Raw genomic sequence first — 25,909 nt, 5'->3', positions numbered from 1 at the left:
TATCGCCTGCAACACTGTCTGCATATAGGAGTCTGGCGTCACGACTGAGGCAGTCAAGAATCTAGAGCCAGCCAGAGAGACAGACCTTGGAAGAAAAGCCAAAACCAGTGTCCAGGAAGCCCTGGACCTCAGAGTTAGCAGGTCATAAAAGTGATACAAAAGAAACAAACAACCAACCTAAAAAAGAACACCTGAAATTTAGTTGGACAAACAGGCAGAGTAAAAAAGTTAACAGAAAAGATTTATTGCTTAAAAGTGTCTCTGGTTACGTGAATGGCAAGGAGGAGGCTCCCACCGGATCAGTCTGCCAGCTCATCTCTCACCAGCACAGGGAATCGCTTGCCTCCTTCACAGAGCTGCGTGTAAATCGCCCGATAGAGCTGAGCTGCAGAGGCCCCTGGGCAGAGCCCGGACTCCAGGACAGGCAGGAGCTCTGCCATCATGACCTGGGCAGGAGCAAAGGAGACACGTCACCAGAGCCAGCATGCACTTTCAGGATGCCATTAAGCGAAGTGGCTGCATAATAAGTGAAATCTAACCAGAGCAGTATGACTAATAACATGCTAATTGATAGACAGATGCTTTCTTTTGTCATATTTAACAAAGGCAGAGTTGTTCATCCTCTGCTCATGAAGCACACCAGCAGCCACCCAGTGTTCCCAGGGCAGCGAGATAAATGGCAGCGCTTTTCCTCTGCTGCAGAGACGGCCCAGCGCTGGCATGAGCTCAGCGTTGTGCGCGAAGCTGAAACCGATGTCGATTCAGGGGCTCTGCAACCACACAGCGAAGCGCTTACTCACCCACCAGTAAATTCAGGCCTTCCCTTATGACTGTTCCTGTCGCCTCCCAGTTGGGTCACATTAATCCAAGACAGACAGGCAAGTGGCCAGCTCCATCCAGCCCAAACAGAACAAAGCTGCGCGCCTCCCCAGCCGCACAGGCTACAGGGGATGCTAAAGGTGTCCCACGTTCCCCAGCCTGGCCTCTGGTTTACTAAGCCTAGCTCACCATCTCAGTCCATGCTCTCAAACAACCCACTGGCCCGTCGCAGCATAAGTAACAGCACAAAACTCTGGGATTGAGACTGTGACTGACAACTCAAGCACAGGCAAACTTCCCATCAAAGGACAGAAGTTAGCCTTTACTGCCCCACGCTTGAATTAACGCTCAGAAATTTTGCCTAGGATTTTTCCCCCCCGCCTCAGCTGGCATCAGCTAATGAAGTCCGAGCAGTCTGCCCGTTAAAAACCCACACAGCCTACTGTGCACACTGCCTTCCCAGGGGAAGGGTGACAATCGACTGCCTGCGTCAGTCACATCCCTCAGAGCATTTTTCAGCGGTGGAAACAAAGGAAGATCCAAACCGAAGAGAGCACTGGGCATCTGCAGGGGGTTCCCTTTCCTCTTCTCCATAAATCCCTGCACAGGGCCAGGAAAACAGGGCGCAGTTGCTCATCTCTGGGAAGAGTTAAGAGCTGCAGACATGAAAGCTACCTAAGGGGAAAGCTGGCACAGGAAGGAGCGCGACACTGCTCCACGGCCTAAGAGAGAGCCCCTTCTCTTTCCACCTGCCTGGTCTGCTCCTGATGCATAAGAAGAGAGAAAACAGGCCTTCACCATAAAAGACAGGTTAAGAGCTACCAGGACTTTCTATGATTCTTGGCATTTCTCCGTGGAAAGGCAACGGACAGGCTTGGCCCAGAACTATGTACATCCTTTCCCAGAGTATTTATCTTGTACCAAGTCCGTTCACTTCACCTCTCCCAAGAATTTTGCCTGTCTTGCACGCTCTGCACAGAGCTGCTTCAGACACTCAGCGCTCACCCAGCACGAAGCACCCATTTAGCTACATGTGCGGAGGAAACCGAGTCAGTCGATGAAGCATCGGGCAGCAGGCTTCGGTCACTACTTCATTTTGGGCAGACAAAAACCAAAACCCTCATAATCCGTAATTCAGAATTATAGTGCTAAAGTCCATTTGAAGAGAGGCAGCAATCTATCTTCAGCCAGAGGGAGGAATGTGGCCAATTATGAATAACTCTTCCCTGGCTTACAAAAAATGGCTTTTCCAAAGCCTCTACCATTCAGATCAACGACAAAGGTTAGGTCAAAGGAGTAGATGTGACTTCGCAGATCTTCTCTGCCCAGTGCTGCTGTTGGTTGAGAAGAACAAATGATCCCTGTGCAGCACGGTGGAGAGACTGACCTCCTATCATGCTCCTACAGGCAGCCTCAGAACGGTGAAGTCACGATCAGCAGCACGGTGGTTTGAGATTTAAAAGGAAAGGAACAGCCACCAGAGGAGCTCACTAGCTGGAGGTCACGCAGGAATGAGAGTGGGTGCCCGAACGGGACTGCAAAGGGCTGCCAAAAGGGGTCTTCAGGCATTACCCACAACATTCTCCACTGTCAAACTCTGAGAGAGTAGCTAAAAAAACCCCCTTATCAGGAGAGGGTCAGACACTTAAAGGTCTCTACTCTGGCCTTAGCAAAAAAAGGAAGCCCATTCGTCTACAGAGTAAGCAAAGCACTGATGGGACTTGGACACAAGGCATAAACATGGAAACACCACCGGGAGAGCTTGCTGCGCTGCTGCTCCCCATCAGGGGCCCCTACGCCAGCTGTTGCCCCTCAGTTGCCCTTTTCTTGCCCTACCCCAGGAGCACCGACGCTTTTAAAGGCTCACCTTTTGTAAGGCAATTTCTTGGTGCAGCATCGAGACTTGCAGCTTCAAGGCAAACAGGTCCCTCAGCTCCTGGAAACTGGAGTAACAAAGGAGAGGCACAGCCAGCACGCCGGCACTGCCACACGGCTGTCCCCTGGGAGGGACGCAGGCTGGAGAGCCGCTTCCCACGTCCCCCGTGCAGGCTGGGCGCAGCCGCCTCTGGGACTCCACAGCTGCCAGGGTGGAAGAATTGGCAAGAGGCAGAAATACACAGTTAAATCTGTACCTGCAGAATTTGTGATCTCCTTACTGTTCCTAGAAACGAATGACTAATGACATTGTATTAGTCAGGGTAAGCTCCTCACACACGGCCCAACCAGGACACCTTAAGCTATGGGATGCTGTCTCCCCCCTCTCTCAACAGCTCCACCACCAGCCCTCCTGAATCGCAGCAGGTGAAAGTCCCAAGCCTCTCCTGAACACAAATGGGTGGCAAACAGATACCACGGCACCAGAGGATTTTACATGTTACATTACCATTAAGGATAACCAGGAGAAAAATGGTGTTGGTCCACAGTGTTCTGCGCACAGATGGCAAACTACCGTCCACGCAGAGCTGGCCACATTCACACCTGACCACAAAACCAGGGACTGGGTGCTCACCTGCTTGCAGAAGCTGCAGCTTCTGCAGGCACTGGGAAACTGTGGTTTGCAAACCCTCCAAGGTCAGAAGGCTTTCATACTCTCTTTGCAGAGTGGGATGGTCTAGAAGAGAAGCAGAAGAAAACCAGCAGGCATGAGCACACTGAAACCTTCCCCACCAAATACCAGTTTCTAGAGCGGCCTTGGGTGCACCAGCCCTCATTTTAGGCAGAGAATGTTCCTGTCCCTCCTGTCCAGCACACGCCAAGAACACAAGACACGTGGAACTGGGGCCCACTGAAATCATCCCTATTCCACCTTCTGCCCCCTTCTCCTTACCTGCAGGCTCAGCTTCCACGTACTGCTTCAGAAGGGAGGGGACATCCTGGAGCACCTTTAACTCCTCCTCTATCTCTGCAGGACTGAAGGCCGGCATGGGTGAACCAAACTCAAACAGCAGCAGCTTAAGGAAGGTTTCACAGCGCCGGCCCTGTGCACCACCCCGAGCCCCGGGCCAGGCTAGCTGGAGTCGGGGGCGGAGGGGGAGCAGCCCGTGAGTGGTGCTGCAGGGGAAGGCGAGGACAGCACAGCTGTGGATGGCATGTTTGCCTTCTGGCCGCGTTTGTCTGGATCAAAAGTTTTACGACTGCTCAAGAGCTGCACTATGGAAAAACCACTTCCTAGAGACCCAGCTTGAACTCCTGTTATTGGAGGCATAACTCTTTCCAGATGGGAGCACGCTGCGGCGCGATTGCACCCGGTGCCTGCTGTACCGCACCACGTGCTCGCGGAAGGGGGCGGCGAGCTGAGAAAGGATACGGTTGTCTGGATCCTCTCCATGAAACAGTTCCTCGCAGCTGCTGCATCTGCACTTGTTTGGCAGAGACGACACCTCTCCCATGCCCTGAAAATTCAAAAGGGGCAGGAGGTGGAGGAGCCATGCTCCATCGTACCAGACCGCGCTCGCACTGAGCTGCGACACACCACATATCAGCGCTTCAAATACAAGACTCTTCCTCACCCCTCTTTTACAGGGTATTTACTAGCCGTTCCCCCCTCGTTTTTGACAGCTGGTATTACATCAACAAGGACACCCTGCAGAAAGCATCAGGCACTGCAAAACACCTATGTTATTTCTCTCAGCTTGTTTTGAGGGGAAGGATTTGCAGCCATCAGAAGAGAGACAACATATTTCTAGAAGAAGAACGTGAACTTGCAGCACGTCAGTAATTCTGTTGCATCGCCCTACCTATGTTTTTATCCCATAGGAAACAACAAAAGTTCACTTCCTTTCTTGAAGGCTGTCATTTGCATTTCTCTACATTTAGTTTGTTAGTAAAAGCGTACAAAAAGGAGTTACTGTGGTAGGGCAGACAGGACAAATTCTCACCCTAGCGCTTCCTTCATATGCCAAACTTCCTCACGACTCTCCTTTAAACCATGTTTTTTAGGACAAGGTGGTATGTTTGGCAAGCAGCGTGACAGCAGTGCGTCAGTATCAGGGACACAAAACAGAGGTTTAAGGACAGCATCATGAGTAAGCTGGCCAGGACCCTGTATCAGACCGCAGTTTTTAAAAGAAAGTGTGCTAATAAAAACAAATAGCGCTACCGGAGAGGTGCATTTCACTTACAGCGTTCAACATCTCCCCTGATGCCCAGTCCCCATAATATCCTTTAAGTAAAGGACTGCTTGAAAGAGCCAGCGCAGCTCAGCCAGTCTCCTAAAACCTGCCGCAGTAAGCGAGAGCCATCAGGAGGAAGCTTAAAATAGTCATGCCGTGCATGACTGCCTAACCTGAGCGTGCATGGGGCTTCTCTCCATCCAAATGGGTCTTTTAAATCATGATAGAAACTGCGGTTTTCAAAAACACATTATGCAAAGAAATAGCAAGGTTAATGGAACAGAATAGAACAGAAGTTACCAGGCAAGATGCACTCCCTCTATACGGGATCTTCAGAACAGAGGTTATTTTCAATCTGTCACTGAGTTGAAAGCAATAGCGAAGAGTGTAAAATTACACCAGAGCGATTGGGATGCCGAAAGGCTCAATTTACAAGTGAAAATTGAGGGAACCAAGTCTTTACAGCTTGCTGAAGGGCAACTAACGAATTGGTGTCTGATAAATGACAGCTCCTAAGAGGAGGAGGATTTCTTGAGGGTAACACAAGGAGGTATAAGCTAGATTTAAGCTACGGTTTAAACTTAATATCTGGACAAACCAGATGAGAAATCTGCTGAATTATGGCAAGATTTCCCAAAGCAAATGGTGGCAGACCCCTTCCAGAGGCCTGGGGAACAGACTGGAGCACAGGGCTCCCCAGACACCCATCCGCCCGCACCGTCGGTGCGGTAACATCGTCACTGGCGCTATTTAAGGGAGTTCTTCAGCAGGAATCAGCCTCAAACACAGCCGCGGTGCTTCCAGGCTAGACGGGGGCTCCAGCGGAGAAAAATCTTTCATTGCACAGGGTATACAGGCACCCACCCCACGGGGCCTCCTGCCTTCAACTACCAGTACACAGTATCAGCAGAGGCTTTTGCAGCACTGTTAATCCCACGACTAAAGCACTCCAGTACCTTTACAACTCCGGGATTAACAGGGATTAGCACTCTGAAAACAAGCTGTAACACTAGCGGCTAGAAGAACATGACAAGACATATCCTCAGAAACAGCCCCGCAGAGACAGGCTGTATCGGACCCCTCCTCCTGCTCTGCGCTCGGGCCCCACACCCGTGGGGTCAGCGCCTCCCCGTGACCCACAGACCAGCCAGGTCCCCCCACCAGACCCCTCCTCACAGCCCGTGAGCAGAGGGCAGCTGTGGGCTGCAGCGATCAGGCGGGGCTTACCTGGAGTTCCTGGAATAGGCTTTCCTGTAGGGAAGGGGTAGCTTCAACTGGCATCTGCAAAGCAAGAGAAGCATCAATCCCGACTGCCAGAGAGCAGCGGAGCCTTGTCTTCAAGTTAAGAAAATGACATTTTGTCTAAATTTCAAATTAATTTAGCTGCAATGGAAGACATCAACAACCCTGGAGACTGAATCCAGCCCTGCCTTCAGCCTGTCCTCACGGAAGGAGGATCGGTCTGCTCATTCGTTTCCACAAGCGTCACCGAGCTGACCTGGGAGAGCTCCGGCACCCTACGCCCGCCGTCAGAGGTCCGCCCAAGGCGAGAAGCCGGGAGCAAAGCCCTGACAAGGCAGAGTACAGACAGGGAACCAGCATCTTCAAGGAAGCTGATCGCTACAGACGCGAGCGTAAGCAAACCTCCGTATTGTCATGTTGCCGTATCTGTGCACAACAACATATGTGTTGCCGTATCTGTGCACAACAAGGCAGCTTTGCTTAGCCCATATCACACTCAAAGACATGGGAAAGGGACTTTTCAGCTTCCACTGGGAACATTCACCTTAACCCCAAAGCAGAATAAACCCTAACGTGCTATTGCAGAAACATGTGGGTTGGCAGTTACGGCTCGTCACATGCAAACGATGAACACAAGACCAAGGCTAGGATTTTAAGTAAATAAACATTTGAATCCAGACTCCTGTTCCCCCAGCAACTGTCACTCAGCGTCCCGTGTCCGTTCCAACACCACGTGAACGGTGACAATTTCCTCCCTGCGCAAACATAAGAGCTGGGTTGTGGCAGCTCAGAACTATTTCTCAGAATTTTGCAGGGACAGGCACGTACCAGACCTGAACTTCGCTGTTTCTTTAAAGCAAAGAACACACAGAAAAGAACATAGAAAGTATTTAAACAAGACAAACTGGTCTGAACGCAAAGCCTGTCTTCTAAAAATTATTTTGCCACTCTTCCATAGAAAGCCTCAGTAACATATACTTCTTAATTCTGCCTACACCAAACACTTGGAACAACTGTGTGCTACTCAATGCTGAGTTGTGCAGCTACACAGGCAGCATCTCACAGGTTAAAGGGGACAGTATTACATGCAGATGCCACCTCTCCAAACAGCACTGGGCATATGAGAGAGAGAGAGAGAATTCATGCATTATGTATTATCATTGTGTAAAAAAAAAAAATATTTTTTTAAAAAAATCAATAAGCTATAATAGAAAGTGGACTCAGAGGAAAGCTAAGGCTCAAGAAAGCTCTACAGAGACAGCTTTCCAGAACAGTCACAGGGGGCTATGAAATATCAGAAGTCTTAATTAAAAGACTTTCAAAGTCCCAGCCATCCAACAGTAAGCGCTTAAAACGAAACCCCTTACTCGATCACAATAAAGGCTTTTAAAGTGTAAAGGACCCTTCCTTTTGAGAAGGATCTGAGGAGCGGTGAAGCCCAGCTGGGCCCTACGGAGCAGCAGCAGGGACCAGGCTTCGCAGGTGTGCTAGTCAGCGCCAAGCAGCATCGGGCAGAGGTGCCCACCTCTCAGCACTTACCCCTTTTCCTGGAGCGTGACTGTCCGAGGTGAGGTGCTCCTTCCCAATGCGCCTTCAGTGGCAGGGTCCTCCTTTTTGCTGGACTCTCCCAAGGAACCACAACTTTTCTTCCCTGCATCAAACAACCGCTTGCCAGCGGCTACAGAGTTCTTTCCCTGAGCTGAATCCCCTACAGAAAAGCTTTGTTGCTCATCCAGGGCAGATCTGGACAAGGCAGGTGTCTTCTGGGGTTCAGCTGCGGCACAGGCCCCTCGGTCCCTGGCACTGATTGCTGTCCTCTGACTCCTTCCTTGTCTGCAAGCCATCCCTTTTGAGGAGCTCTTCCCAGCTGCCCTGGGGCCTTCAGAAACACACCTGGCTGGGGCTTTCCTTTGCATTCTTTTCACATCTGGGTCAGTCCTGTAAGGGGCTCGCAGCTTGTATGGAGAGGGCTTCTTCAAAGAGGCAGGCTTTCTGCTTACTGTTCTCACCTTTGTGGTCACAGGAACATCCTCAACAGATGCAGGCACTTGCTGCTCTTGAGCATTCTTGGGAGCAGCTCCTTCATCTGCAGATTTCTCTCCTGCAGCTCCCTGGGCCTCTAATGGAGTTCTCAAGATGCTTTTCCTCACTTTCAGTGCCTTCTCTAAGGCTCTGTTCAGCAGTTCCAGCTCCTCCAGCTCCTGAGGCGAAGGCCTGTTCTCTGCAAGAGAAGATGTGTCAGAATGTCCAAACCTGGATCTTCCCCATTTGTCACTATTCGAACTTGTTCCAAGTGTTACAGAAGGAAACTGAACCCACTGAACAGTGCAGTGGGTATTTCAGCCACACTCCCCCAGCATGGTGTGCCCAGGTGGCCAAGAGGGCCAATGGCATCCTGGCTTGTGTCAGGAACGGTGTGGCCAGCAGGAGCAGGGAGGTGATGGTGCCCCTGCGCTGGGCACTGGTGAGGCCGCCCCTCGAATGCTGTGCTCAGCGCTGGGCCCCGCACCCCAAGGCGGCCATGGAGGGGCTGGAGCGTGGCCAGAGCAGGGCAGCGAGGCTGGGGCAGGGGCTGGAGCACAAGGCTGGGGAGGAGCGGCTGGGGGAGCTGGGGGGGCTCAGCCTGGAGAAGAGGAGGCTGAGGGGAGCCCTCCTCGCTCTCTGCAACGGCCTGAAAGGAGGCTGGAGCCGGGGGGGTCGGTCTCTGCTCCCCAGGAACAAGCGATGGGACGAGAGGGAACGGCCTCAAGCTGCGGCAGGGCAGGGTTGGGTTGGGTATTGGGAAAAACTTCTTCCCCCAAAGGGCTGTCAGGGCCTGGCCCAGGCTGCCCAGGGCAGGGGTGCACTCACAGTCCCTGGAAGTGTTCAACCCGTGTGGATGTGGCGCTTAGGGACAGGGTTTAGAGGTGGCCTGGCAGTTAGGGTAGCGGCTGGGCTCGGTGACCTCAGAGGCCCTTTCCAACCTTAACGGTTCTGCGAGAGCGGGAGGAAGAGGGCAGAGGGGGGCTTCAGGTCCCTCGGAAGGACTCCCAACACCGACGCCGGCTCCAGCCCGGCCGGGCCCAGGGCCCGTGCGACCGGGGAGGCACCGGGCCGAGAGGGAAGCGCTCACCGTGTCCATCGCCGGGGCCGGCCTCTGCCTGCGGCCGCTCCTCTTCCTCGCTGCCCCTGGGGGGAGAAACACAGCGCCGGGGCCCAGGTGGCTGCGCGCCGACGGCTTCGGCCTCCCCCGCGGCGCCTCGGGCACGGCTGCGGGGACGCAAGCGCCCGCCCCGCCGGCCCCGGGGACCCCGGGCCTCCGCGCCGGGGCTCCGCCGCCTCCCGGTCCGGGGCAGGGCCGCCCGGGGGAGCCGGCGGGGCGGGGGTCGGGCGGGGCCGCACTCACCAGCGCCGCAGCAGGGCCCGGCTCCGCGCCGCCCGCTGCTCCAGCTCCCGCCGCCGCTCCGCGCCTTCGCCCAGCGCCGCCGCCAGCGCCGCCGCCGACCTGCAAGGCCCAGCGCCGTCAGCGGCCCGCCGGGGCCGCCCCGCCCGCCCTCCGCCGCCGCCCCGCTCTCACCTCCGGCCGCAGCCCGCGGGCAGCATCGGCCGCCTGGGGCCGGGCCGGGCCGGGCCGGCTGGGCCCGGCTCTGCCCGCTGCAGCGGGCCGGCCTGCGCGGCGCCGCGGCGAAACCCGCTCAGCCCGGCGGCGGCAGCCCCGCTCCGAACCGCCCTGCCAGGGCCGGCGGGGCGGGGCCTGGGCCGGCGGCGCTCGGAGGGGGCGGGCGGCAGCGGCGGCCCCGGGCGGGGAGGGTTCCTGTGCCTGCGCGGGGCGGGTGCGGGGGTCCCCGGGCCCCGCTCGGAACCACAGAACCACAGAGCGCTCTGGGCTGGCAGGGCCCTTCCCAGCCCATCCCGTCCATCCCCCTGCCAGGGGCAGGGACAGCTTCACCCAGATCAGGGTGCTCAGAGCCCCGGCCAGCCTGGCCTTGAAGGTTGCCAGGGATGGGGCATCTCCCACCGCTCTGGGCAACCCCTGCCAGTGCCTCACCACCCTCAGCGTAAACAATTTCTTCCTTCTATCCAGTCTGCATCTCCCCTCCTTCACTTTCAAACCCTCCCCCCTTGTCCTGTCGCTGCAGGCCCTGCTAAAAAGCCTGTCCCCCCCTTTCTTGTCGGCCCCCGTTAAGCACGGCAAGGCCGCAGTGAGGTCTCCCCGCAGCCCCCTCCTCCCCAGGCTGAACCCCCCCAGCTCTCAGCCTGCCCTCACAGCAGAGCTGGGCCACCCTCGGAGCATTTCGGTGGCCTCCCCTGGCCCCGCTCCCACAGCTCCATGTCCTTCCCGTGCTGAGGACCCCCGAGCTGGACGCGGGGCTCCAGGGGGTCTCCCCAGAGGGGGCAGAGGGGCAGAATCCCCTCCCTCGCCCCGCTGCCCACGCTGCGGGGGATGCAGCCCAGGAGACGCTTGGCTTGCTGGGCTGCCAGAGCACATTGCCGGCCCGTGGCCAGCTTTCCATCCCCCAGCACCCCCAAGTCCTTCTCGGCAGGGCTGCTCTCAGTCCCTTCATTCCCCAGGCGCTTGACCTGGGAAAGCCATTTTTTCCTCAGCTGGGTTCAGTCCTTCCCTCTCCTCCTCGGCAGCGCCTCGCTGCAGGGAGCTGGCTCACCTCCAAGGGGGCTAAAAAAGCCTTCACAGAGCAGAGCCGTCCCAGCAGCTCCTTGTACCCGCTCTCTCCTGAGGGTCAGAGCATAAATGAGATTTTATTATTTCTCTCAGCCTTCCCTGTGGCTGGCTGCAGCCCGCCCGTCGCTGTGGGAGCTGGGGCCCCCTGGCACCTGCTACACAAGGCCCACGGAGGCTGGAGATTAAAGTTTGGCCATCACAGGGGCCGTGCTTCAGCCCGCACTGTGTCCTGCCCACGGACAGGGTTCCAGTGGAGCTCCCCAGCCGCGCTGCGCCAGCGCAGGCGGAGCAGAAGGGCCAAGAGTCCAGCACCGCAGCAGACACCACGCTGCAGACTGCTGCTGCTGCCTTGGGTCCGCATCAGCAAAGAGGCAAATTTGTGGGTTTTTGATGGAGAGAGGAATCTGCCTTGTTCTGCGCCTGTGGAAGCTGCCTAATTGATAAGGCGGTCTCTGTTGATAGCTGAACGCTGCTGGGATGCTGTCAGGAATACAGCTACGGCAGCGGAGGGGACAGCGGGATGCTGCTGGGATGCTGTCAGGAATACAGCTACGGCAGCGGAGGGGACAGCGGGATGCTGCTGGGATGCTGTCAGGAATACAGCTACGGCAGCGGAGGGGACAGCGGGATGCTGCTGGGATGCTGTCAGGAATACAGCTACGGCAGCGGAGGGGCGCACGGTGGAGCGCGGTTCTCCAGAAGTGCCCGCAGCTGACCCTCAGCAGCAGAGGAGCAGGAATCCAGTCCTTCCCCTGGCACAACAGATTACAAAATAACTAAAATTTAGACAGCAGGAAAGAAATGGTTCATTGCCTTTGAAGGCTGAATCGTCAGGTTGAGATGTTCATGATTCCTCTGCGGCCACGTGATCGCAGACTCTTTTAGAGAGGAAAAGATGAGAATCCCTGTGACTCGTGGAGACGGGACTTTAAAACCCCTTATAAAACATTACAAATGTATCAATAAAATCACGGAACCGATCACACGGTGCATCGTGGGCTTCCGCAGTCACCATCACAACATAGTTCCAGGTGTAAACTGCACATTTGGCACGTGTGAAGAAGGATTTTTCTTTCTACAGACTTTGCAACAGAATCTGAAAATTAGGCTGGCCCCTTCCTGGCGCGTATCTCGCAAATAAGTGCGAGTTCACTGCCAGAACACCGTTAACAATTCTGCTTTTGAGGTGAGAGCCGAGACAGAGTCCAGCCTGCTCTTCCGTGCCCAGGTGGGCTCAGCAGGGCTAACAGCAACATCAGACACCCAGAAAACAGTTTAATCAGCCAAGTCAGCAGCTGTAATGCTGCGAGCCCCCCTGGGAGCGCAGCAGGGGGACGAGAAGGGCTCGCTTTCGGCCGGCTGCCTCTCTAAGTCGACTGCCTTTTGCTTCTGCAAGGTTCCCGCTGGATTTGCTCCACTTGGACAAACAGGAGCTTGACTCAGAATATCCGGATTTGCTATAATTTGTGCTTTGGAGCAAACAACAAATTGTCCCTAAGATGTTTTTGGCTGAATAGATTCCTTCATCTCGACTCCAAGCGCATGAAGCTTCTTGTGTTTCCCCCCTTTTGGCAGAATTAACGCCGTGGATTTCTCCTGACGGGGTTTACAAGCCCGTCTCAGCTGGGGCGCGAGGGGCGCAGGCTGGTGCGGCGGGGTGACGCGCGGGGTGGTTTGCTGCTGGGTGGGAATGGCCACCGAGGTGCGGTTTTGCTTCCACTCGGCAGAGGGCCGAGCGCTGCCGTGGCCGCTGCATCGCCCGGCGCCGGAGGAGCACAGCCTGGGCGGTGGGTTACAGGCCTCCTTAGGCGCCTGGATGCTGTTGACATTTAAGTGATTAAAAGCAACCAGAAAGGGGATCAGCCTGCTGTAATCCAGGAAAGTCTCCTGAGGCCTGAAGCCGCTGGAGCAGCGCTACTGACGCAGCTTTTGCATCAAGTCTCTGTGGTTTAGAAGTGCTAAAAAGGAAAAGACTCCCGAAATCCAAGAAACCTCTTGTATTTGAGAGCAACCAGGTGTGCGACCCCTCCTGAACCTCTGGCCTTGTGCAGGCAGTAAGATTCCTACTAATGGACGAGAAACCTTTAATGCTTTGTCGTTAATCTGCACCTCGCTGGGAAGCAGAAGGAGAGGTGACCATTTGCATGTTGTCTCTGAGTCAAGATCAAGGTCAGGAAAGCGCTGCTGCCAGCCCGAAATGAGGGGCAGCACGCCGGGAGGCGGCGAGGGCAGGACTGCAAGGGCCCCTTCCAGCCGTGGAGTGAAACCATGGCGCAAGAGCTGGGGTGAGATGATAACTAGCAGGTGGAGAGCAGAAACTTTCTGGGAGAGAGAAAACCACTCCGCTGCTGATGCTTGGGGCTCGAAGCGTGTCCGCTTTTGACATAACAGCCTGGCTGCCATAGGAGCTCCCTCCCGGCACCGACGGCCCCTCTCCCACGCCCGCCCACGCCGCCGCTCTGGGCTCCGGCTGCCTCGCCGTCTGGTGAGTCTTGCAGCGGGGTGGATCGCTTCGAACCTTCTCTTGTGGGTGGCTGGCTTTCCAGTGGACCGTCTGGCAAACCCAGTTGAGGAAAAGACCCAAGGTATTTGTGTCTGATTCTTTTCACTGACAGCAGCTCGTGCTAGAAGGGGTGCACGCAGCAAGGAGCCATCTTCTGCTCACGTAGCAATGGGCCCTGACCCAGCCCAGACTCGATCTACTGGCACAGTTGCCACAGGAGACGTTTATGCCAGGGACTGGATTTTAAGCTAACAGAGTCTGAACTATGGTTCTACTTCATGACATCGCTTGCTGGAAAAAGGCTGGGTACCACGACACGGCACGCATGCTAAGTAATATTTAAACTGGTGCAAATTGCTCCTTCAAGATTTATTTACAAAAGATATGTAGGTTAAAATACCTGTGCGGCGTACGAGTGGCAGCTGCTGGTAGTCACAGCTCTGCCACCAGCTATGTTCGGTACCTGCAGCGACGAGGCGTTTTGCACAGATGAGGTGTGGGGGCAGTCAGGGTGTCAGCGCTCATGGCTTAGGCTGGCAGGTGCCAGGCGATATTCTGCAGTCCATATTGCTTTTTTACTGAGAACCCAACTGTCAAAGGCCTGTAGGCTAATAAAAATAGCTGTCCAGGCACCTGGATCTCCTGCTGGGTGCCTAAAGCTCTTTGAAAACCCTGCCCATAGTCCAGGTGGGACTCCCTAGGGTAAAATTCAAGTAGGCATCACACTTCGATGAACACCAAGAAGAAAAAAAAAGAAGCAGGAGAGAAACTTCGTCACTAATAAACCTACCCACACTTTCTTTATTGTAACGCATGAGCTATGCTCCTCCTGCGTGCTGCCCGCGGAGCTCAGTGCTATCTGCCGCGCCGACATAGGAATATCCTCCCTGTATATAGGAGGGTGATGTCCCGTGCAAGCTCTTCAGGTTCCGGGGAGATGCCTGAAAGACCAAGGAACTGATTCACACCCTCCTGTGGGTCCCAAACCATTCTTGTTTGAGTGAAAAAGAGGAGAACCTCCCAATATTTCCAACGTAAGCCTGAGGATGTTGCTATGCTGCTGGAAAAATGCATAAATATCCACAGATCCTTCAGCTCTTGTCGTTTCTTTGGAGCAAAGACTCGAAGAAATGAATCTGTGGGAAATGCAGGTTATAAGTAGATTCCCAGACCCTGTATCTTGCTGCAGCCAAAATCCCGGCAGGATTCACATAGCTATCAGCGAGGCGGGGTGGGAAGGAGACGTGACATGTCCTGGAGAGAGGACGTCTTGTGGCACATTGCGGCTGGAAGTGAGGGCTGTCAGTGTGCACACTGATCTTGCTGGGGCACCCGGTGGGTGCTGTGCCCAGCCAGCCAGCGGGCAGATTCCCAAGCTGCAGGTCACAGGCTACATGAGTTTATAAAATCAGGACAAGCATCAGCTTTGTAAAACTGGCTAGGTGAAAAATGCTGCCAGCAGGGACGCTCTGCTAGGGAAACACTCTGCTCCCCATCCTCACCCTCTTCCTGAAGTGGAGTTTACATTTTATCAGCCCTCATGAAAACAAAACAGGGAGGATGAAAGTCTTATGTGTGAGAAACATGACACAGACGGGGCTACAGTATGTATCCAAGTCGGAAAAGAGCACGGCTGAGGTGAGACGATCCTAAAGGAAAGGGGAGGTCTTTCCAAACGTGGTCTCCTGAGGCACGAGTGTCCGTACAGCAGCTTGGGGTTTGGGCTAGGGGAAGGCGCAACGTGGGGAATCCAGGGCTCTGGCAGCTGGATTTCTCTGCTTTGTGTTACCTCGGGCTCCAGCGGTGCTTGCGCTGGCCGCGGCCGGGAAGCGGGCCGCGGCTCGCTCGCCGGGACCGCGCTCACGCGAGCCGGTGGGATGAGCCTTGCTCCAGAGGCTCTGCCTTCAGCGCTGGAGCAGAGCGCAGGCGGCGGGCAGGGAGGGGAGGATCTGCCGTCCCGCCAGACTTCCCGCCAACGGCAGAGGCCGAAGCTCTGGCCCGCGGCGCGGGTGATCTCTGCCCGGGCTGCGCAGACCCAGTACGGCTCTCGGGAGATCCTGTTGGGCCACGTGGGTGGAGAGGTGAGGTACTGTGGTTTGGGGGGAACGCAGTGTTTCAGCGAGGAGGGCTGTGCTGTGGAGCGAGACTCGGGGAGAGGGGAAGCTACGAATCTGGAGGTTTGGCCAGGGTGTTTGGAAAACATCTGCAGCAATTCATCACACGGCCCCTGTGAACACCATGTGCGGGAGCGGTCTGCCTCTGGCTGCTGTGCTACTCTGCCAGTCGTTTTTTTGACGTGCTGCAGTAACACCGGGTTCTTTCCTCCCATGTCCTGGTAGAAAATGATGCATTTAACACATGCAGATCCCCATAAAACCAGGCCAGTAGTTCGTACGCCACATGGGAAGCAGTGGATTAATCCCCCGCCTGGGGAATGAATGTGTTAAAGATCATCACATTAGCACATCTTCGAAATCCTGAACCCAAGCTGAGGTCTTGGTTCACACCAAATGAAAGCAATGATGTCCCTCGGAGCTGTCAGACAAGGAGAGGGTCTTGGCCAGTTGTTTGCAGAGGTATTTATGGGGCTGGTTTGCCCTCGAGGCTTGTCACCAGCTGATTTACAGTCTGGGAAAATGCAGCCAAAGGGAAACCTGAGGGGTCCTTCCTTTTTTTCCCAACTTTCTCACAGCATGGGTTCTTGTGAAAAGGAGGAGATGGGGTTCCTGTGGGACAAAGAGCACCCACCGACGGACCAGGGCGTCTCCTGCTGAGGACTCATGGAGCTCGGGTTAGCGTTGGGCAGACTTCTGAAACGCCTGCGGTAATTCGTCAGAGTTCTCACAAACGCCATGCTCATCCGCGCCTCCCCAGCCATCGTTGCCTCTGGGCTGCTCCACTCGATGGCCGGAGAGAGACCCTCCTGCACGAGCACCGCCGCTTGCGAGGGAGAGACGCTGCAGCTGGGGCCTGGGGAGCCCCAGCAGACCAGACTCCCTCAAAGGGAACCGCTTCTTCACCCAGTGCTTACTTCTGTGCTGGAAGGCCTTAAACGATCCTGCTAGAGAGCGTTGCCGTGAGATTTGTGTGACCACTTGATGCTCTGAGTGTTTGCACACCAGCAGTTAATTCCCTGGGAAGTGCAGCTCCCAGGGATGGGAAGAAAACTCTGGGCCCATCGCCACTGGAGGCTGTGGATGCCAAAGGTTGCATGGGTTAAAAGGAAAAAAAAAAAGAATCTATTGGCAAAACCCATGGGATAAAACACCAATAGGAATGAAATGCAAAGATCTGGGCTCTGGGGAAGGAGGTCTCTCATCCACAGTTTGCTGGGGAAATAACGCTGTATGTTGTCCGGCTGCATACTGTGTCCTGTGCTTCTGCTGTTTGCTGGAGGGAGAAAGAGGGTACGGGGCTTGGTGTGATCCATACGGCTTGTGACCCTGAACTCCCTGTCCGTCACGGAGTACACAGCGAGCAGCCTCCGGCCCATGGTGGTGTTCATACCTGCATGAAGCCTGAATGGGAACACGAAGGCTAGGGGCGGTGGGTACCTCGGCCACGCTGGCGGCTGCGTTCGGATGTGACCCCGAGCCTCTGACACCAGCGAGCTCAGGCTCTGGCTGGTGCTGAGTTTGAGTCTGAGACCCATGGAGGATGGAGAGGAGCAAGGGCCAAAGAGAAATCTTCTCCTATTTCTCTCAGAGTTGCTGGTAAAGTGCACAACAAATTTATTTTCTCATCTGCTGTTGTAATATTCATGGATAAAGGCTAAAATGCTGCTGGCTCTTTGCTTGTTAGAGGAAGTTCAAAGACGGGGCATACGTACCTCGGAGAGGCAAGGCTTCCCAGTCAATCATAGAGCCATGGAATCATAGAATGTCCTGAGTTGGAAGGGACCCACAAGGATCATCGAGTCCAACTCCTGTCCCTGCATGGGACAACCCCAAAATTCACACCCTATGTCCAAATGCTTGAATGCTGTCAGGCTTGGCGCCGTGACTACCTCCCGGGGGAGCCTGTTCCAGGGCTCCACCACTCTCTGGGGGAAGAACCTTTTCCTAATGTCCAACCTCAACCTTCCCTGGCATAAACAGGTGTCAAATGTGTCAAACACATTTACGTTTATTCCCAAATGCCTGCCTTCCAGTTGGAGAAAGGAACACCAAACCTTTCACTTTGACAGGGCCTGTCTTTTCCCATCTCAGGATATTTTTGGACAGGACAGCGAGGGCTGGCTTGCCATACCTCTTTGGGAAGTGTCTGTGCAGCGGGATGGAGGAGAGCACGGGCGGGCTCGGCCCGGCCCCCCGCTGCCCCGCTGCCTCTGCCAGCTCCGCGGGCATCGGGCTGTGGAGGGCGTAAGGAAAGAGCTCACCATGGCCCCATGCCCCCGCTCTGCCCAGAGCCAGCAACTGGTCAAACTGGGCGCTGCTCTGGGTCCACACAGAGTCCGCTGGGCTGTTCTGGTAGCAAAGAAAGGACAATTAAGCCATGGCTTTGTGAATTGCTTTCCCTAATTGCTCTTTTATTATTTTCCCTATGTAGTTAATAATTAGGAGTTAGAGGAGAAGGGAAGAGCCAGCTCTGAGTCCATGGTGTGGTGACTGATGCTAGAAAAGGTTGCAGTAATATATTTAGCTTTTAATAGAGCATTTGACACTCAGTCTTCTGCGTAAAACTGATTAAGACAGGCTATATGTGAAAGCTAATGACGGAAAAGACTGCATCAGGGGGAGGAAGGTATCTAAGTTTCTACAAACATCACTACCAGCTTAGGATCTGATTAATCAATTCAGACGAACATCAGATTAACATCATCTTCATCTTTGCTGCCTGTCTCACACAAGACCTTTCAGCTCCAGGCCATCGCATCATCCATTGCACAGGGAAGAGCATTTGATGAGCTCCATCCCGTTCCCTGCGGGCAGCAATCATGCTCAGAATCGAGCTTCTTGTTTTCCTTTATTCAGTTTCATCTTCCTTTTCTAGAATTCAAAAATTACTGCAACTATCCTTGCGCTGGAAATCTCCTTTTCATTGCTCCTGAACTGATTTAAGACACGAGACAGAGTTTTTCAAGGCACTTTCAGCTACAAAGACTTCCAAAGTCAGCTGTCTGTTTTTCATCCCTCTGAGCGCATTCAGTTGAAACTGAGTAAGAATCTTTCATATCAAGCGATTTTGAAATGCTCCAGACGTGCAGACACACGCGTATCATCTCTGGAAGGACTTGGGATTTCTGCTTGTCTCCCACACTCAGTTTCCCGCTCACACATCTGCTAGGAGTGCATCCTTGCATCCTCTGGTGATATCTGCGCCAGAAGAACCTTCCCCTTCTCATCCTTGTGGGCAAGGTCGGCATTATCAGACAGCTCCAGCTCTCAGATTTATTCACAGAAATTCCCATCTGCTGTTTTTGATGTCGAAGGAATGTAAATTCCTTTCTTGTATCATCATTTTAATGCCTCATCTCCAGAAAAAATATTAGTGGTGGGCAGCTGGAACATCTTGGAAGGGTGGTTGTTTCCGTACCATGTCATCTGCCCAAAGCGGTAATTCTCCATCTCTTGAACAGCTTCACACACCTTTAGTGTCTCCACCGAGTCCACAGAAGAGACAGAGAGGTCGGTCTGAGAGAGGGATTCTGTCCGAGACAGAAGCTCCAGCATCCGCAGAGGCAGTTATTAGTTCTTAGCAGGGAGTCACATCAGCCTGCAGATGAAAAAGTTACTTCAGTCCTCCTCTGTACTTTGAAGCAAGTACTGATTAAGAGCCGTCAGAGGTGCTGGCTCACAATCAGCAGCTACGGCTTCTACAAGTAAGCTTTCTTAAGGGGGGCCAGCCATTGAGACCCTCTTTCATAGCCTCCTAATTTCCCCAGGCAATTTGATCATGCCCAACACTCTGAAAGACCGTAGCAACTCTGGGCAGGTTTTGTTTTGGTCATATTAAATCAGATACATCATTCCAGTAGGCATCACTGGATCTGTATCACACCTGGCTGCGAACGCACAAGGTGAATTCCCTGTGAATCTGGTATTTGTCTTTATTAGGGCTGAACCCAGCCTTGACCTGAAGGAGGAAGGGTCTGGTCCAGCTCCCGTGAGGGGAACGCAGGATGAGTGCAGAGCTGCTAATGGGGTGGCCGAGAAGGTCTCCCAGCCCCTGCTGCCCCCGGTTGGTCAGCCTGGACTTTACCACCTCTGTTTTCAGTTTTTAGCTCTAGGTTGAGCTGATAAAGTAGTGCTGGCCTTACAATAACTCCCTATTGAGTGGCCACAGCCTCCACTCAAATTCCCAAGCCCCAGATAAGGGGCTAATTCTGGCTGCGTTGATGTGGTTTGCCTGGGAAGATGTTTCCCTGACAATTAAATCACCTGGGAAAAGACCGTGCTCTCCTGCAAGCTGGGCAGAGTGTGGAAGGACTGGATGAGAGGTATTAGAAGCTGGAAACCCTCTTTTTTATTTTCTCTCTGTCAGGTGGAGTCAGCTTCAGCAGGAGCTGAAGGCAAGAGGGAGCGGGCCCAAAGCCGCGGCTCTTTGCCCGAGGCAGGAGGGCGGACGCGCGGAGCGTTGCATTCGGGTGCCTGTTGCTTTCTCCAGAAGCTGCCCGCTCCCTGCTAGGCACGCGAGGTGTCCGCGGTGTGCTCGGACACGATTTGCACAGCCTGCGGTCGGGGGCCGTTGGCGCGTTCCAGCCCCCGCATGGCTGAAGAGTTACCTTGGTCTCCAGAGGTAAGCAGGAGGGCCCAAGGTGAAGTGAGAGTCCAGAAAGGGGGGATTAAGCATCTGGGGGTTGGGGGGGGTCACAAGTGAATGTGGCGGGGCAAGTAGCTTGAACATAACCCGAGAGTCTGTGGCCTGGCAAGAAATTCAGAGTACCGGGACCAAAGAACTGCCTGGGCTTTGTTGTATTCAAGACTTGCAGGGGATTTAGCGGCTCTCATTCCTCCTTCCTCTGGGGCAGGAATCTCCCAAACCATTATTGGGGCTGCCCCCTTTCTCGGAGCAGGCTCTCCACCTTGCTGCTGTAGACACCAGACCCACCCGCCGTGTGCCAGACCTCTCCGGGAGCGGGGCCGAGGCTGGGCCGCGTCTGCCAGCACGAGAACCTCGACTGCCCACTGCCCGCAGAGGGACGTCCCTGTGAGCCCGCCTGGGGCAGACCCACAGCCCTGCAAGCCCACGTGCCAGGCTCGGTTGGGCAACGGGTTGCAGGCTGCTGGGAAATGAAGAAAAGCACTTCTGTGATGGGTTGACCCTGGCTGAACACTAGGTGCCCACCAAAGCTGCTCTATCGCTACCCTCCTTGGCTGGGCAGGGGAGAGAAAGCATAATGAAAGGCTCGTGGGTCAAGATAGGGACAGGGAGGGATCATTCACCAATTACCATCACGGGCACAAGACTCGGCTTAGGGAAATTAGTTTAATTTATTACCAAATCGGGGTAAAGTAATGAGAAAATAAAAACTAAATCTTAAGACACCTTCCCCCCACCCCTCCCTTCTTCCTGGGCTCAACTTCACTCCCGATTTCTCCACCTCCTCCCCGCCAGCGGCGCAGGGGGACAGGGAATGGGGGTTGGGGTCAGTCCATCGCAGGTCGTCTCTGCTGCTCCTTCCTCCTCAGGGGAGGGCTCCTCGCACTCTGCCCCTGCTCCAGCGTGGGTCCCTCCCAGGGCAGACAGTCCTCCACCAACTGCTCTGACACGAGTCCTTCCCACGGGCTGCAGTTCTTCATGAACTGCTCCAGCGTGGGTCCCTTCCGTGAGGTGCAGTCCTTCAGGAGCAGACTGCTCCAGCGTGGGTCCCCCGTGGGGCCACCAGTCCTGCCAGCAAACCTGCTCCAGCCTGGGCTCCTCTCTCCGTGGCGCCACAGGTCCTGCCAGGAGCCTGCTGCAGCACGGGCTTCCCACAGGGTCACAGCCTCCTTCGGGCATCCACATGCTCTGACATAGGGTTCTCCATGGGCTGCAGGTGGATCTCTGCTCCACAATCAACCTCCATGGGCTGCAGGTGGATCTCTGCTCCACAATCAACCTCCATGGGCTGCAGGTGGATCTCTGCTCCACAATCAACCTCCATGGGCTGCAGGTGGATCTCTGCTCCACAATCAACCTCCATGGGCTGCAGGTGGATCTCTGCTCCACAATCAACCTCCATGGGCTGCAGGTGGATCTCTGCTCCACAATCAACCTCCATGGGCTGCAGGTGGATCTCTGCTCCACAATCAACCTCCATGGGCTGCAGGTGGATCTCTGCCCCACCATAGACCTCCATGGGCTGCAAGTGGATCTCTGCTCCACAATCAACATCCATGGGCTGCAGGTAGGTCTCTGTTCCACCATGGACCTCCATGGGCTGCAGGGGGACAGCCTGCCTCACCATGCTCTTCACCAGGGGCTGCAGGGGAATCTCTGCTCCGGCGCCTGCAGCATCTCCTCCCCTCCTTCTTCCCTGACCCTGGTGTCTGCAGAGTTGTTCCTCTCACATATTCTCACTCCTCTCTCCAGCTGCAGCTGCACAGGGGTTTTTTTGGCCCTTCTTAAATATGCTTGGCCTTGGCCAGCAGTGGTTCTGTCTTGGAGCTGGCTGGTATTGGCCCTGTTGGACACAGGGGAAGCTTCTGGCAGCTTCTCACAGAAGCCACCCCTGTAGCCCCCCGCTACCAAAACCTTGCCAGGCAACCCCAATCCACCTGCTTGGGAAGGAGGGACGCTGCGTTGAGTTCATGCTGTGCCTCTGATGCAGATCACGAGATCCCTTGACACTCATGAGCTGTCAGACCTGGCATTTTTCATCAACCCGAACTTGATTTTTTAGAAATCATTGTTAATTACGCTCCCCACCCAGAAAGCACAGTTCTTTGATCAGTGCTGCACAAAGCAAGTACCAGCCATTGCTGCATCTTGTGTCAGCAAACTAGGAGTTGTCTTCATTAGGAACCGTGCTCGTCAGCTGTGTCTGAAGTGCTGGAGCTGGAAGCCTTCATAGTAAGAGGAGTAAGAGACAGTTTTTGTAGCTAGGTCTCAAGCCACAGCCAGCCAGTTTGTACGAAGGAGGCCTTGTAGCGAAGGTGCAACCACTGGTAAGCAGAAGATAAGGTCCAGGGGTGAAGCAGGTGTATCAGTGGGACGATCTTGTCATTGTCTCATCTGCCACCCCAGGCAGGGAGTGATGGTACCTGTGTTTGAAGCACAATAAACAGGAGCGCGCGTGCACCGGGTCTCTCGGAGCTGTGCTGCCAGGGCAGGATTTGGCCTCCCGGGTGCAAAACGTCAGTGTGGCATTAGCGTTGGTAGCCTTGTCCACACTCTGCCTGCTGATGTAGAGCATAGCTGGTGTCTTGGCCCTGATAAAGCAGCATGCTCCGCAAGACTGTTGTCCATGAGGCTGCCCTGCCTTCACAGAGTCATTGCTCTTCATAAGCTTATAGAGAACTGGAAAGTGAGAGACTCCCAGCACTAATTATAGCCCATTTTTCTGGTAGCTCAGTGTTCCACAGCTGATTCAGAGCTGCCTGAAGAGAGGTTAGGAGCCCCTTTGTCTGACTGTGTGGAGAAGTGGTCTAGAATAGGACTAGTGCGACGGGGAGGACGCCCACGACGCCGTGACATGCCCTTGCGGCAGCCTTTGCTCCCCGCTAAGGCAGAGTGGCCTGCGGCAACATTTGATGCAACAAAGTCGTCACTGCTAGAAATCAATTAGGGCAAAAAGCCCACCGGCATTCTCTGGTTTCCTTCTGCTTGTCCTGAGATCTCTGCATCTCTTGGCTTCCAGGGCATCCCTGTTTGGGACCTCCAGGCTGGGCAGCCATTCCTCTGTGGCCTCCTCCTCGCAGCAGCCCCACCGCTGCGGAGAAGCCTGGGGAAGGCTGGTCCCGGTCAGCGCGGAGAGGAGCGGCACCTGCACGTCGCTCCTCTCCCAGCGGGCAGCAGCATGCCCCGAGAAGTGCTGTGAAGTGCAACCAGTGTCAAGTATTTCAGCCTCCCTTCTCTTTGCAGGCCGTGACCGTTAACTGCGCAAGCGCCGCGCGGGTCAGGACCCGCGCTCCGTGCTGCGTTTGCAGGCCCGGGCTCAGCCCCAGCGCTGGCGAGGAGCCGCTGCCGCCCCGCAAGCCCTCTCGTGGCTCTGATGCTTTGCATCACGGGCGCTCTTGATTGAGAAGGGAAAGTGTTTTTCCGTCCTTATTTAGAGCATGCCTCCAGCGTTTTGGCTTGGGAGCTCAGCTCATACCACAGTTCCCCTGCCAGACTTGGGCCTATCGTGAGTTTTTCTCTGTTTAATCATACAAAGGAAAATGCGTTTGCCTTTCTCAGCAGACATTTTAACTGCAGTATCTCCTTCTCGGTCCTAGAGTATACTCTTCCCCCTGCTGAATTACATGGTTTACTTTGTGTGCTCCTGTTTTGCCAAATGCAAAGCGTGAGGATGATGCCGGTTTGGAGACGGACTGACGAGGCCCTGCTATTCCCAGCCCAAAGGTTAATGCTAACGTAGGGTTTCATGGGACGTTTATCTCCAAGTGCAGCTTCTGGGCAGCTCGGCTGGTAAATCACAGAAGTCTGTGCCTCCGAATCCCCAGGCAAAGCCTGGCGTTAGGGGCATTGCTAATGAAAGGCCGTTGCATCAACCCCTCAGGCCGGCAGCAGGGGCTGCTTATACAAATCATCACTCTTTGAGCATTCTTAGAATTTTTTAACTTGAATTAAATGTCCCGTGGCCCTGCAGCGTGGCAGGTGGATGTGCACAAAATACCGATGGGAAGAACACAGCAAACTCGGGCAGTTCCTTGCCTGAATTTAACAGAGGTGTATATAGCATGTTCCGGATGTAACTCCCATTCGTTTTGCCCAGGAGGGCTCTGTGTGCGTACCCTCCCGTGGTTCCCACCCTGCAGCGCCCGTGCAGCTGGCCACCACGCTGAGATGGTCCTGCCTGCCGCAGAGTATCGAGGGCAACAACCGGCCAGAGCCAACTTCTGGGCTGGCTGAAGCGGCTGCGTAAGGAGGGCCTGACTCTGCTGCCATTTGCATCGCTGTAGGTTGCTCTGGGGCAGCACAGCAGCAGCTGAGAGCAAGCTGCAGCTTGCCGTCACCCAGCGATGCGGCACCGTGTCGCCGAGCTGCCGGGAAGCGGTGGTGACAGGGGCCGGTGGCACCTGAGGGATGGGCAGCCCCTCAGCACACAGAGGGGCACAAAAGCACTCGCCGGAACCCGCCGGAGCCGTCTGCCCCTCGGCCTCCGCTGGGCCTGGGTGCATGCAGGTGCCCAGCCGCGGCGTGGCCGGTTGCGGGTTGGCTCTGTGGGTGACGGCGGGCGGCTGGCAGAGGGGGCAGAGGCCGGCGGCTGCAGCTGGGGAGCATCATCAGCTCCAGCTGCACCACCAGTGAGCAGCAGGGCAAGGGGGAGGAGGGATGATCATCAGCAGGGACTGGGGGAAGGGAAACAGCTCCCACAGAGGGGTTTGCAGTGATGGGAAAGCACCCTGGCTCTTTCATCCTCTGGCTTCTCTTCGGGTACCAGGATTCCCCAAGCCACCAGAACCGCGGGGCTGGCGCGCTGCCTTGATGCATGCGAGACCGCGCGTCAGCTCGTGAAGCAGCGTGCGTCCTGCCCGCAGCATCCCGCCTCGGTGGGTCCGGCAGCACAGTGGGCTTGCATGACTTACAAGGAACACGTCGCTTAGGACAGCGTTTCACTTTTTCCAGCCTTCCTGCTCTAGCAGATGTCTCCCGACTTTGAAGTTATAAGCGTCACCACTGAAGAACTAAAAAATACAACAGGAAGATTTTTTTTTTTTTTTCTTTTTTTCCCAGGCGTGGGGAGTGGGTGGTGCGGGTGGAGTGCTGTGCCCTGCCTGCCTGCGGTGTGCCCTGCCCGCTGCTGTGCCCGCCTGCCTGCTCTGTGCCCTGCCTGCTCTGTGCCCTGCCTGCTCTGTGCCCTGCCTGCTCTCTGCCTGCCTGCGGGCAGCCGAGCGCTCGGCGGCGCCGGCGGCAGATGCGGGCGGCGGGAGCCGCCGGTGCTTTGCGTGCCCCGCTTTGCGCTCGCCGCGGGGCTCGGCTCCGGGCACGTTCGCAGCGCTTTAAAGAGCAATTTCAAACTGGTTTTGTTAAACTGAGAAAATGCGTTGCGACGGAGCAGCCCGTTCCCGACCCGGCTGAGCCACGGTAAGCGCCGCTGCGCTCCCTCCACCCCCGGACAGGACCCCGCCGCCGGGCTCGGGGGGCTTTGCCCCGGGCACCCCCGGCTCTGCACCTCCGGCCGGGCTCGGGGGGCTTTGCCCCGGGCACCCCCGGCTCTGCACCTCCGGCCGGGCTCGGGGGGCTTTGCCCCGGGCACCCCCGGCTCTGCACCTCCGGCCGGGCTCGGGGGGCTTTGCCCTGGGCACCCCCGGCTCTGCACCTCCGGCCGGGCTCGGGGGGCTTTGCCCCGGGCACCCCCGGCTCTGCACCCCCCCCCCCCCGGGCAGGAGCCCTCCCCCGGGGCGGCGGGGCTGGGCGCCCGGGGCCCGCCGCGCTCCCGGGCCGGGCGGCTCCGTCCCGTCCCCCCGGGCCGGGCCGTCCGACGGG

At 55.7% G+C, this 25,909-nt stretch overlaps 1 protein-coding gene across 1 annotated transcript; it reads right to left on the bottom strand.

Annotated features, from left to right (window-relative positions):
• Positions 1-220: 220 nt before the first annotated feature.
• On the bottom strand, positions 221-21,695 carry TEDC2 (tubulin epsilon and delta complex 2; the record flags this gene model as incomplete). Its single annotated transcript, XM_082313598.1, has 14 exons — positions 221-446; positions 2,687-2,898; positions 3,329-3,430; positions 3,647-3,755; positions 4,127-4,211; positions 6,159-6,212; positions 7,713-8,394; positions 9,286-9,341; positions 9,559-9,657; positions 16,093-16,306; positions 16,769-16,854; positions 17,585-17,686; positions 18,872-18,983; positions 21,605-21,695. 14 exons carry the CDS (start codon positions 21,693-21,695, stop codon positions 300-302), a joined length of 2,151 nt encoding a protein of 716 aa, XP_082169724.1. The 3' UTR covers positions 221-299.
• Positions 21,696-25,909: the final 4,214 nt, after the last annotated feature.

The sequence above is a fragment of the Platalea leucorodia genome (assembly GCF_965183815.1).
Source record: "Platalea leucorodia genome assembly, chromosome: 5".
Taxonomy (NCBI): domain Eukaryota; kingdom Metazoa; phylum Chordata; class Aves; order Pelecaniformes; family Threskiornithidae; genus Platalea; species Platalea leucorodia.
This window is presented reverse-complemented; position numbering and strand designations above follow the sequence as displayed.